General features: G+C 60.7%; 1 protein-coding gene across 5 annotated transcripts in view; it reads left to right on the plus strand.

The window, feature by feature from the left end:
• Synj2 (synaptojanin 2) overlaps window positions 1-12,334 on the plus strand; it is a 72,005-nt gene that overhangs the window by 15,316 nt on the left and 44,355 nt on the right. For all 5 annotated transcript variants that reach the window (XM_048354368.1, XM_048354365.1, XM_048354367.1 and 2 more), the window contains exons 2-3: window positions 5,713-5,799; window positions 9,269-9,539. In XM_048354368.1, coding sequence (XP_048210325.1) covers window positions 5,713-5,799; window positions 9,269-9,539 — 358 coding nt within the window. The remainder of the gene's footprint in view (window positions 1-5,712; window positions 5,800-9,268; window positions 9,540-12,334) is intronic.

The raw sequence follows: 12,334 nt of genomic DNA on the forward strand, positions 1-12,334 counted from the left end.
CCTGACACCTCCCAGTTAGGAAGTCCTGACTCAGCCGGGCGCTGGCGGCTCCGCCTGTCATCCCAGCTACTCAGGAGGCTGAGACCGGAGGGTCGCAGTTAGAAGCCAGCCAGGGCAGGAAAGTTGGTGAGCTTCGTCTCCCACAAAGTGCTCAGAAAAAGCCAGAAGCGGCGCCGTGGCTCCAATGGTAGAGCGCTAGCGCTGAGCAAAAGCAGCTCAGGGGCAGCAGCGCCCAGGCCCCGAGTTCAAGCCCGCGACTGGCACCAAAAAGAAAAGAAAGAAATCCTGCCCTGCCCTGGGCCCTGTCTCAGTTCCTGCGAACCCCACGGCCTTCCTGCCCGCCGCCCTGCCCTCGCCTTTTCCCCAGGGGTCAGGGGACCTTTTGTCTGCTAAGGGCCCTTTGGACACGTGTCACGTCCTCACAGGCCGCCCAGCATTACCGGTGCAGCCTAGGAGAAGCATCCTGTCTGTCCCATTATCTGCGAAGTGGTTCCAGCCTCCAGGCCCCACCCCCATCCCCCGCTGGATTTCCTCACCCTGTCTAGAACGTTCCATCAGGGCCCCCATTCCACCTGTGGCTCTCGGCGTCCGCACCTGCTTCCCGGTGCGTTCCTGGGCGGAGTCCGCCTCACTTTCCCCTTCCCAGAGGTACCTTGGGTGGGGGCCTCTCCTCCCTGGGGCTCGTCCAGCGGGTGCCTGGGGACCGTGTCTGGGGGTGGGAGTGCCCGAGGGCAGGGAGGGGCCGCGGGGCGTCCCCAGGGGAGGAATCACCTGAGCCAGGAGGCTCTGCGCTGGTGTGGGGACCCAGGAACTGGTTTTACTGGTTTGTTCAGGACGACGTGGTGGAGACACGGGAAGAGCTGTTAGAAGCCAGCCAGGCCAGGGGACCCAGTGCCGGCCTCACTGGAAACAAAATGAAGGCACTGAGGGCCCTTTGCACCCGGAGGACGGTGAAGTCCCGCTCCAGAGGCCCACGCCCCCACTGAGAAATGGGGCGACCTAGGCTTTGTTTTCCCCCTGGTGTCAGTACTGGGGCTTGAACTCAGGCCCTCTTGTTTTTCTTGGCTTCTCAGCACTCCTACGAAACCCATACCTCCACTTTCTGATTTGTGTTTTGCTGGTTCATTGGAAATGAAGAGACTCATGAACGTTTCTGCCTGGGCCAGCTTTGAACCTGCATCCTTAGGTCTTCGCTTCTTCTTGTTCTCTGTCAGGCCCGTGAAGAGAGGCCCTGCCCCTCCTGGGTGGGTGGAGCCCGGGGCTGGGCTTCCCTCCCTTGCGGCCCCCAGACACAACCAAGCCTTGCCAAGGTTTGGGTTTGTTTTATTTTTATTGCTGTTGCTGTTTTTAAGGTGCTTTCCTGGAACCATTCTTTTTAAGGGTAAAAAGTCCGTACTGCAAAGGCTTGGAGTCTGGTCGCCTCCGCCAGGCCGCCTGCCCGGCCAGCGCCAGCCCGGCCACAGTTGGTTTCCAGCTTGGGCTGCGGCCACCTCAGCCTCCCTGGCCCTTGCTCTGTCTGGGCTGTGGCGTTCTGCAGCAGGCTGGAGGCGGAGCACTGGCTTAGCTGCTGCTTTCTGAGGTCTCCCCCACCTCCCCAGGGTTCTTTGTGGCCTGGATGTTTTGGTGAGGGAGAAAGGCGGTGGGCAGGGCAGGAGGGGAGAGTTCCTCAGTGAATAACTAGCCAGTTGGCTTTTGTCTTGGGCTCAGCTAGTGTTTCAAACAGATGTTTTGATTTCTACTTTGCTTAGCAACCCTCCAACAGCCTCCCGTGCCCCAGGGAAGCCATTGTCTCTCTGAAGAGCTGCTTCAGCTCCCTCCAGACCGGTAACTCTGCAAGGGAAAGCCCCCAGCCAGAGAGCCAGACTGGCACCTGGCCTTGAACCGGGACAGTCTTGTCCTCTTGAGACCCTGCAATGCAAGATGATTTCGCAGCATGCCCTAGAGTGTGGCTACAAATGGTACTTCAGTCTCCAGCTGTGGCCTTGCTTGTTTCTCTGACCCATGGGCTGCGTTTTGCTGGTATTTCCTCATGGCATGTTATTGTGGAAAGTATTGAAGAAAGAAGTGCCCGTCATCTGTGTGACCGCCTGCCTGGCCCGCTCGTACCCAGGCCAGCTCTGCCCCAGATTGTCCCGAATAGAATACCTGCTGGGCTCGGGGGCGAGGCTCCTCCCCCGGCTTAAGCCCTTAGGGCTGGGCAAGCGCTGGCCACCAGGAGAGACTGGTGGCTAGACGGGGATGGGGGCCCTGTCACTGGGCCCCTTCCCCGCGTGGCTTCCCTCCAGCATGCCTTACTGTCTCGTGCTCGCAGGCACGTGGTCTGCTGCCTTCCGCTCGAAGCGCGCCAGGCTTTCTCCTCCCTTCCCACCTACTTGTGAGGCTGGGGGGCGAGCTGGGTGTGGGGTGACTCCCGACCAGGGAGGCCAGGCCCGGGGAGGTACACTGCAGCCTGGAGGTAGGGTGCACAGGGACCCCCCAAGACAAAGAAGAGAAGCTCTCTGGGGAGGCATCTGCCAGGAATCCAAGCCTCGAAAGGAAGAGTCGGGGGCGGGGCTGGGTCCTCCAGAAAGGGATGTGGAGGTTTGGGACCCTCCCCCCCCCCCCCCCCGCGGGAGCGGAGAACGGGACCTGTATGAGTCCGTCGTGTGCCGTCGTGACAAAGCGCCTGGGAGAAATCCACTTAGACGTCGACACAGTTTGAAAGTTCTCCGTCCGTGGTCGCTCGGCCCTGTTGCATCTCGGGCTGCAGCCAGGGGGCGCCTGCGGGGAGGGGCGGGGGGGGGGGGGGTCAGCGGGATAGCCTGGGACCGAGGAGATTGCCGGCAGCACCGCTTGTTTCCTCCGGAGGCATGGCCTTTGCGAGGCCCAGGGGGTTCCTTGTCCCGCACCGCCACCCTGAAGTCTTGGGGTCACTCCACAGAATACCAATCAAGATGTTTCCCCTGGGGTCAGTCACTTACAGGGCTAGGACGGGAGCAGGTGGCCCTGCTGAGCTTTGCGTTTAAAAGCTGGGGGTGGGAAAGCGGTTTCCACCGTGCTTGTTCCGCGTAGCTGGTGGCAGCGGGCATGTCCTCTAACCCTGTCTGATCTCGCGGGGTCAGGGGTGAGTTGGGCTTTTCCCAGAGCCACTTTCCCACCCCTGAAGGGAGGTCTGGACCCTGTCACTTTGTGTAGCAGTTTCCTGGTTTTGTTTCATCTGCTCGGCTGTTGGCATCGCTGGGAGAACGCACAGAGGCGTCTTTGTGTTAAGGTAAACAGCGCCGCTTAACAGCGCCAAGTGAACACTTGGGGTCTGGGTGAGGTGGCCCTGAGGTCTCTAGGGCGGATTTAGAGGCTACTGGTGTGGAAATGATTTTATGGTCTGTCTCAGCTCTTCTCTAAGAACTTGCTCTTTCCCTCTTCCTGCCCCATCTGGAACTTGGGGAGGCCGGTTGGTCACTGGTGGCTGGCAAGAAGGGCCCTTGCTCCTTCATGGTTGGACATTTCTCCAGCCCCCTCCCCTGCAGGAAGCCTCCCCCCCCCCCCCCCAGAACTGAGGCCCAACCCCAGCTCCTCCACGGGGCAGTTCCCCACTGCCTCTGGGGCAGATGCTGGGGGCGTCCTCCTCCTGTCTGCCGGGCCGGAGGCTGCAGGCAGACGCAAGAAGCCTGGGACTGGAAGGAGTCTCTGTGGATGTCCTGATCCCAACCTGTGCGTGGGGCGTCGGGGGGGGGGGCAGCGAAGGTGGAGCCTTGCAGAGGAGCTGCGATCCCGGCCTGGCTGAGCGGATTGGTGCAGCGCACGGCTGCTAACGATGCAAGGGCGGGGGGGGGGGGGCCATGAAGATGGACACAGAGGTCCGTGCTGCCATACTGACCCGGGGGAGGGCGGAGGGGGGGGCTCAGCGTCAAGGAAGCCGGGGAAGCTGCACTCTGCCTGGCAGCCTGCAGAGGGAGTCGGGGGGGGGGGCACCCACACCTTCCCCCGCATGGGGGCTCCCGTGGCGGGATTGTGACTGAAGCACTGTTTCCAGCCTCCAGCTGCAGTGCTTTAAGCTGCTTGCTATGGTGGCTGCAGATTAATAAATCATTCTACCACCCCTTCCACCGGGAGGGGCAAGTCAGCGGGCAGAGGTGGGGCTCTGGCACCCCGGGGGGCCTTTTCTGGGGCATGCTGAGACCCTAATTCCATAGGTGCTTTGTTTTCAGTGACATGCACCCCACCCCACCCCCACCCCCGCCACCCCCAGGAAATATGCTTAGCGGTAGGATCCAGGGATAACGAATGCTCGGAATTTCCTATGATTTCCTTCATCATCTCTAGGCTACTCTGACCTCTCCTGGTTAAAAAAAAAAAAAAAAATCCAGTTACATTTTGTGGGAAATGTAATTTATTGATCTAGTTATTAACTTTTTTTTTTTTTTTTTTTGGTGGTACTAGGCTTTGAATTTAGGGCTTTAGCCACATCTCCAGCCCTTGCACTCTGGTTATTTTTAGATAGGATCTCAAAAGCCCCCCACCCCCCTCCACCCCGCCAGGCCCTAGTGGCTTCTTTACTAGCAGGACTCCTGGTGGGCTTTGCCACACTTTCAACCTCAGTGGATATTTATTATCTGTACCTTCTGCACTTAAAAATCGCTCCACACGTCGTTCTAACCCCGCGACCGGCATGCATGGCCGTTTTAACTGCCGTGTCGTTTGTGGGTGGGGGCAGAGGGGTGAAAATGCCCGTCCCCCCGGTGCTCGCGATCCCAGCGGAGGCGCGCCCCATGCTGCCGCCTTCCTGTCTCTTCCACGGGCAGGGGTCTCTCCAGTGCCACATTTGGCCTGTTTTGGGGGGTGGCTTGTTGATGGTTTTCCTGTTCAGTGTGGTCCCAGAGCAGTACCGAAATGCTGTCTCACGTGTCTAAGTGCAAGAAGGCTGAGTGAGCTTTAGGGGGTGGGGGAGGGGGACAGACACACAAACTCTTTACTCTGCTCTGAGTTATTGTGCCCCGAGTTCAGCGAGCGTGCATCAACAACGTGTGTTAGGCAAGGTGTCTTCAAGCAGGAGCACGTGTGCAAAGGGGTTACCTAGGGAGCCATTTGTGAGCACGGTGACTGGGGACTTGTAAGAGTCACTGGCAACTCTATGCAGAGAATCACGAGACCTGGGCGTGGCGTTCCATGTCCAGGAGGTCTAGCCAGGAGAATCATGGTCCAGACCAGCTCCGGGCTAAACCTGGGTCCCTTCTTCTAACGGACTCCCGTGTCCACTTTGCTATTCTGTGTCCACACTGGGCCTTGACCCGGTGTGTCCCTCCAGGGGGCGTGGTCTGCAGCTTGCCTTAGGACAAGCTGGTCCCAGCCTGGGTCACCCCCTCCTGCACGGTCCCCCCCCCCCCCCCCGCCATCCTTCCAGAATGAAGGAAGCCTGGGCCCGGGCAGCCGCCCCCGGGCTCCCCTTCCCTAGCCCTCTGGAAGCCGTGGGCACTTCCTGAGAACAAGCCTTGGCGGGAAGGCCTGAGTCCTTGCAGCTCTGCCGCGCTGGAATGGCGCCGGGACCCAGTGAAGCCTCCACACATGGGGTTTGTGGGCTGAGCTCTTGTCTGTGTGTTTCCTTTTGCAAGTGGGTGGGAGCCAGATTGGCAAGTGCGGTGTGAATGAAAGGGAAGGGTGGGAGCCCACTGATGCGCTCTCTCTCTCTCTCTCTCTCTCTCTCTCTCTCTCTCTCTCTCTCTCTCTCTTCCCCAGCTCCGGAAGAGAAGGAAGTCATCAGAGGGCAGTATGGCAAGCTCACCGACGCGTACGGCTGCCTAGGGGAGCTCAGGTTGGACTCAGGTGAGTAGCCAGCACCTTCTCCGCCCCGGGCGGCTCGTGGTTGGTTTGGGGGTGGGGGGGTGCCCAGGTGACCTCTTTTTCTCTCTCTCAACCTGCTCCTCCGCCAGGGAGGCAGCGGCTCTCACCTGTCCCAGAGGTTCACCCCCCCCCACCTGCTGTTCCCGAGTCTGCTGTGGGGGAGGGGCTGTCTGTTGTCTGCCAGGGATCTGTGCTCATTTAAGAGGTGCCAGCGGGTGGACGCAGGGGCCGGCTGTCGGGGGAGAGGAGCCGCCCACGCTGTGCGTGGGGGTGAGGGACAAGAAAGGAAACTGCGTCTGAACAGGCGGTCTGGTCTGCTGGGAGGGAGAGGACTCGGCGGAAGAGGTGGGCTTCCCCGCGCCTCCCAGGCCGAGCCCCTGCCCCGAGCCCCTGCCCCGGGGCCCTGTGGGCTGTAGCCCCCCTGCCCTTCCTCCTCACGCAGGCGCACCTGCTTGAACTTGGCCTCGCTCGGGGACAAGGCTGTGGCGAAGTCAGGCGTGGGTCTCCTTGCTGTGGGGAAGGACTGTGGATGTCTAAACTCGGCCCTCGGGGGCTTTTCCCCCCCGAGCCCCGCCTGTGAAACTCCCCAGCATGCCATCTCACGCCTCTGTCTGCAGAGACAGAACAGTGCTCATGTGCTGGCCACTGTTTTCTGGGTCTTTCTATTATTTCCTGAGCTGTGGTGATTATAATCATCATTTCCAAGTAGGAAATGTTTAGGGAAAATACCAGGTACTTATGTGACAGGATGCACTTATCCGTCTCTCTATTTATTTTGCCAGTACCGGGGCTTGAACGCTGCGGCTCAGGCTCTCGCTTTTTACCGAGCCTGCTGGCTCTTGAGCCGTACCTCCATTTCTGGCTTTTTTTTTTTTTTTTTTTGCTAGTTCATTGGAAATAAAGAAGCTCCTATTTTTCTGCCCCGGCTGGCTTTAAACTGTGATCCTCAGATCTCAGGCTCCTTGGCAGGTAGGAATAGAGCTGTGAGCCACCAGCACCCCACTGAGAATGCATTTATGAAAAATCATTTTGTGCCAAGGGTTAACTTATTCCGTCCTGAGAATAAGCTACTGTGAGAATGCATCTTGGTACCCTTTTTCAGTAAGGAAAACAGGCCCAGGGGGCTGAGGTGAAGATTTCCCTGGGGGTGGGGGGAAGCTAGGCTGGACCTCAAGCCCATCTCCAGCTGCCCTCTAACCCTTGCCTTTTCGCGGTCAGTGAGCCGCCTGGGTCGTTCTGACCACCGGATCCCAGGCCCCGCACCTGTGAGGGGGAAAGGGCACCGGCCACCACCGAGCCGGGCCTCGCCCTGCTCTGAGCGTGGAGTAAGGCCTTCCGTGACTAACTTGGAGGAGGAGGCGATAGACACGACCGCTCCCCAGCTTGGCCCACACTGAGAGAGAAGTCCGGAAGCTTCTGCTCTGTGCTCGGGACCCAGACCTTCTCTTCGCAGGGTAACCTCCAGGCCAGGGGACGGCCTGCGGTCAAATCGTACGGTCGTGTTGCGGACCCTGAGCAGATGATTGACCTTGCCTGTGACGGGGCGTGGATTCGGGGACGCACACTGGCCAATGTGACTTTACGTCATCCTCCCGTGGTGGCACCGGCGGCGGTTCCCCCACCGGGCCGCCTCCCGGGTGGACGTGGGCTTGTGAATGTGGGTGACACGTCCGTGTACGGCGGGGGCGCTGGCCCGCCACTGCCCTCGGGAGCGTACCCTAAGCAGTGGCCGCACGCCGCGCACGCCGGGGCCCCGCGGAGTGCGGGCTTCACGCGGAGGCCCCGGGTTCCCAGCTCTGCTCCAGCCCAGCTCAGCACTGTGCCTGGGGTGACCCCGATTCCCTGGGAACGCCACTCAGGAGTGTCCATGCATGTGGAGGCTGTCCCGGGTGTGCCCACCAGGGGGAGCCCTCTTCCCCCCGCCGACCAGGGCTCCCCAAGGCCCCCCTTTCCCTCTCCTTGCCTGCCACGCACCCTTCCCAGCCTCCCCCAGGCAGCTGGCCTCCGCCAGAGACTCAGGCTGTCTTAGGCAGCCTGGGACTCCTGCCAGGGACTTGGCCCCACGCAGAAGCTGGTGGGGCAGAGGGGCTCGAAAGCTGTGTCCCGGCTCAGATGGAAGGACAGAAGGCAAAGCTCCCCGGGCCTCTTCCTGAGCCTCCTAGCCTGGTGCGGGGCTGCCGTGGCCACACGAGGAGACGCAGCGCCCCTTCTCCTGGCGTGGAGCCCCAGGCAGGAGGGTGCTGGGGAATTCAGTCCAGCCGGGACCGGGGGGCCATCTGCCCACCCGAGGCCGAGGGCAGCCAGGGTGTTAGCCCTCCCTGCCCAGCGGGGGAAACTCGGCCCGGCCCCCGGCGCTGCCCGAGCCTCACTCTTCGTCCAGATGTGCCTCGGTTGCTGCGGGAGGGAGCCGGCGGGGAGCCGTGGCCGCTGGCAGCCGCTCTGGCTGGGCATGGCCCCTGGGGACGGGGCCGCCCAGCCTCCCTCCCGCGCCCGCTCCTCCACACCCACGCCTAGAGCAGGGGCCGTGCAGCGAGCGCAGGGCTTCCGGGGCCGTGTCCCTTTCCCGCAGGGAGCCCACAGGCTGGGGCGACCCTCCAGGAATTCATGTGGGAGATGCTTCTCAGACACGGGGCTACGGGGAGACGACCTGTGCTCCCGGAAGAGGCCTTGCCCTGATGTCCCCGGGCAGGGAGGGGCCCGGGCTGTGAGGGAGGGGGTGTGGGGTGGCGGGGCACTGTCCCCGCACAGGGGGGGCCCTCACCTGTGTCTCAGGAAGAGGCTTCTCAGGGAGGAGCTTGCACAGAGTGGGGAGGGCAGAGCCAGTTCTAGAATGCCGGAGGCTGGGAACTCGGTCTTCTGGCGCATGAGGGAGGAGCTGGGGGCTGGGAAGGGGCCCCTGGCGAGGCTCCGATGGGCAGATGACATGGGGACGGTTAGCTTGGGTGGGGGGGGAATCTTGGCCAAGCCACGGTCGTGGGAACAAGTGGTTTGAGGAGCCTGGAAATGCCCATCATATTGGGGGGGGGGACAGAGTGGGGAGCCCTGGATGGAGTTTCCCTTACGATGCCAGGCTCAGGGCGGCCATGGAGATGGGAGGCGTTTGGGAATACCATGCCTGGCAGGGCCATGCGGGCCCCCTGGCTGGGGCTCAGCAGTTACTGGGGAGGGGGCATCACAGGGCCGTGAGTGTCCACTTGGGATGGGCGGTGGGTCTCGGCATGCTGGTCACCCCCTGGGGCGGTCGTCCCCACCCCTCGAGTGCTGGCTTGGGTGTGAAACCCCGTATCTAGCGAGCTCGTGCCGCTGGTGCGGCTGGGCGGGCCACCCCGGGAGGCCCTCCCTGGCTCAGGTGGCGGGAAGGCCCCGGGTGAGCCGCCCGGTTGGGGTTGAGTTGTGGCGAGTGGAGGCCGAGCGAAGGGCCGTCAGCTCTGCTGTGTGATCTCCCGCGCAGGTGGCACCGCCCTGAGCTTCCTGGTGATGGTGACGGGCTGCACGTCCGTGGGCAGAATCCCAGATGCAGAAATCTACAAGATCACGGCCACCGAGTTCTACCCTCTGCAGGAAGAAGCCAGGGAGGAGGACCGCCTGCTCGCCTTGAGGAAAATCCTCAGCTCGGGCGTGTTTTATTTCTCCTGGCCCAACGACAGCTCCGGCTTTGACCTGACCGTCCGGGCGCAGAAGCAGGGCGATGACAGCTCCGACTGGGGGACCTCCTTCTTCTGGTGAGGTTCTGGGTCCCACGGGGGCTCTGGGTGGCACCTGTGCTCCCCGAACGAGGAGAAAAGGAATCTCGAGACCCCCACTCGCCGTGGACTTGGGGAATGTGTTCACCGGGTCCCAAGCAGCTTTAGGAGAGAAGCTCAGCCTAGCAAGAAGCATGTCAGGGTCGTCGGCAGGTGTTTCCTGTGTGCTGGGTACCACACGTCTTCCCGGAGCTGCCGTTCAGGGCATCTCTGTCCAGTGTTTACCTGTGTCATTCATAGCACCATTCTAGCATCGGCCTAAGCTCTCTGCAAAGGGGATGACTAGAATCCTCGTGCTTCCCCGCGAGGTAGTCTTTGTGACTCCATCTTACAGATAGGGAAACTCAGGAACGAACAGGGAGGGGATTTTGCCAACTCTGCACACCTGGTAAGAGGCAGAGGCAAGATTTGAAGCCATGCATTCTGGCTCTGTGCCCTAAGCTGGGAATCACCTAGTCAGTAAACTGATCTCTTACCTAAGGGGAACAGAGCAGCTGGTGGGACGCATCCTGTAGGACCAGGCCAGCTGGGTTTCTGGAGGTGCTGGACCCCCTGGCCTTCAGTCCTCATGTGGACAGAGCTGGTACAACCTGGTGCCAGAGTGGACAACCTCGTACATTCTTGGATACCTGTGGGTCTTTCTAGGCCTGGCTAGGAACCTGACGAGTCCGGTGGAATTGCTGAGAGAGGCGGTGCTTAGGTGGGCTGGCGCCAGGCCGCTGGCCGTTAATGCCGTCCACTTCCCCCAGGGCTGGGAGAGAGGACCGCCGGGGCAGCACTGCTGCCTGCCTGAGGGTGTCCCCACAAGCCGGTGCGACGCCATGTCTGGAGTCCCAGCATGTGGACTCCATGAGGCTGTGGAGCCTCTCGGCTCTCCCGGCCCTGAGGCGGGCCTCACTCTGTCCTCTGTGGGCCGAGCCTCCGGGGCAGGGTTAGAGTTTGGTCCTTGGATCTTCCGCTCCAGATGGGGAGTTCCTGATTTTCGGTTGAGAAAGCACCCCTTACTGTATCGGCCCCTGGGTGTCTTTGATCCTCTGACTATGGCCAAGGGTGTTTGGGGTTTTTGTTTGTTTTACTGATTCTAGAGTTTGAACTCAGGGCCTTGTACTTGCTTAGATGGTGCTTTGCCCCTTAAAGCCGTGCTTTCAGCCTGGCTATTTGCTGATTGTTTTGGAGATGGAGTCTCCCAGACTTGGCTGTCCAAGCTGGCTTCAAACCTTGTTCCTCTAGCTCCCAGCCTCCTGGTAGCTAGGATTATAGGTGACCAGCCTGGGCACCTATCACGGACCCTAGAAAGGCCCATAGACATCCAAGATGCAAATGGCATCTTGGTTGTTTTTCAGAAAGACGTCCACTCTTACTAAGTACTTACACAAAGGGGCTTCAATTCCAGAAGTCAGACGATGAGTCCAATGTGCCCTGATCAGTGTCCCCCCTCCACCGTTGTCTGCCATTTCCCCCCTCCCGTCCTTATCCTCAAGTTACAAAGTTCCGTTTTCACACAGTGCGCACTGAACACTTTGACTGCATTTGCCCGTGTTTCCTCCCTCCCGGCACCTGTGTTCTCCATTGCCCAACCCCCACTTCCTGGTATGCATTGGGTTAAATGGCTCATTAGTTGTTCAAAGGCATTATACCTTTGGCATCCTCCCTTCAATATAGTCTTTTAGCCAATATGTGTGCATATGCGCATAACCCTGTCTTTGTTATTGTTATTTGTCTAAGTTAGATCTAACTTCCACATAGGAGAGAAAGCACGCGCTTTTTGTCTCTCTGAGCCCGACTTGCTTCACCTAACATAATGTTTAATCTCGGTTCATGCATTTCCCTGCCAAGTAAATACTCTCCTTTCTAGTAGGTGAGGACAGTTCCATTGTATATACGTCCCACGTGTTCTCGATCCTTCGTCCACCGCTGTTTTTGTTGGAGTAACGTGGCGCAGACTTCGCCACACCGAATCCTAGGATCTGGCGAGGTTGCGCCACGGGCGGCGTGGCAGGTGCCGGCATCGCTGCCGCGCGTGGCTTTCGCTTTGTGGGGGGCCAGCACGCGTCCTTCAGGGCCGCAGGCTGTGCGTGGGGGGATGGAGGCCGCTCTCAAGCGGGGCTACGCGTGAGCCCAGGCCACGGCACCTCCCGGAAGCCACTGGAGGTCCAGGACGTCTGGATCACCTGGGATTCTTGTCACTGTCCTTCCTGAGTGCCCGCTGTGGGGCGGGGCCTGCGAGGGACGCGCGGCCAGGATGAGGAGCTCGGGAGCGGAGCCGAGAGGGGCGGGGAAGGGAGACCTCCCCCCTGCCCCACCCCCACCCCCTGCCCTGTGATCGTTTTTGAAGTGGCACAGGTTCGATTTGGAGTTGGGAAGGAGGAAGGATCTGTGGAGGGCAGCTGGGTGCTCAGCTGTTTCCCACCTCCAGGGCGGAGGACCTAGGGAGGAGCCCGACACAGCCTAGAGCTGACTCACGAGGCTGCGTGGTCGTAGCCTGATGGCCTCAAATGCTGTGTTTGGTATCCACACGGCTGGGGCTCCTGAGCGAGGAAGAGAAGATGGCAGGCGAGGCTTAGGCAGGCGCTCCAGCTCTGCACATGCCTCCTACTGCGTGTGCGTCCCGGCGGGGAACAGCGTCTTTCATGGCGTCGGGTCTCCTGTCCTGGCACGTGAGCTCCCCTCCACGCAGGGTCGGGCACGGCCCGCTGGAGTGGATCTTGGTGACCGTGGCGGCGGTGGAGCTGGCCGACCGTGGACTCTGCAGTCGCGGTGTCAGCCCCGTGGTG

Source organism: Perognathus longimembris, chromosome 9, assembly GCF_023159225.1.
Source record: "Perognathus longimembris pacificus isolate PPM17 chromosome 9, ASM2315922v1, whole genome shotgun sequence".
NCBI classification, from domain to species: domain Eukaryota; kingdom Metazoa; phylum Chordata; class Mammalia; order Rodentia; family Heteromyidae; genus Perognathus; species Perognathus longimembris.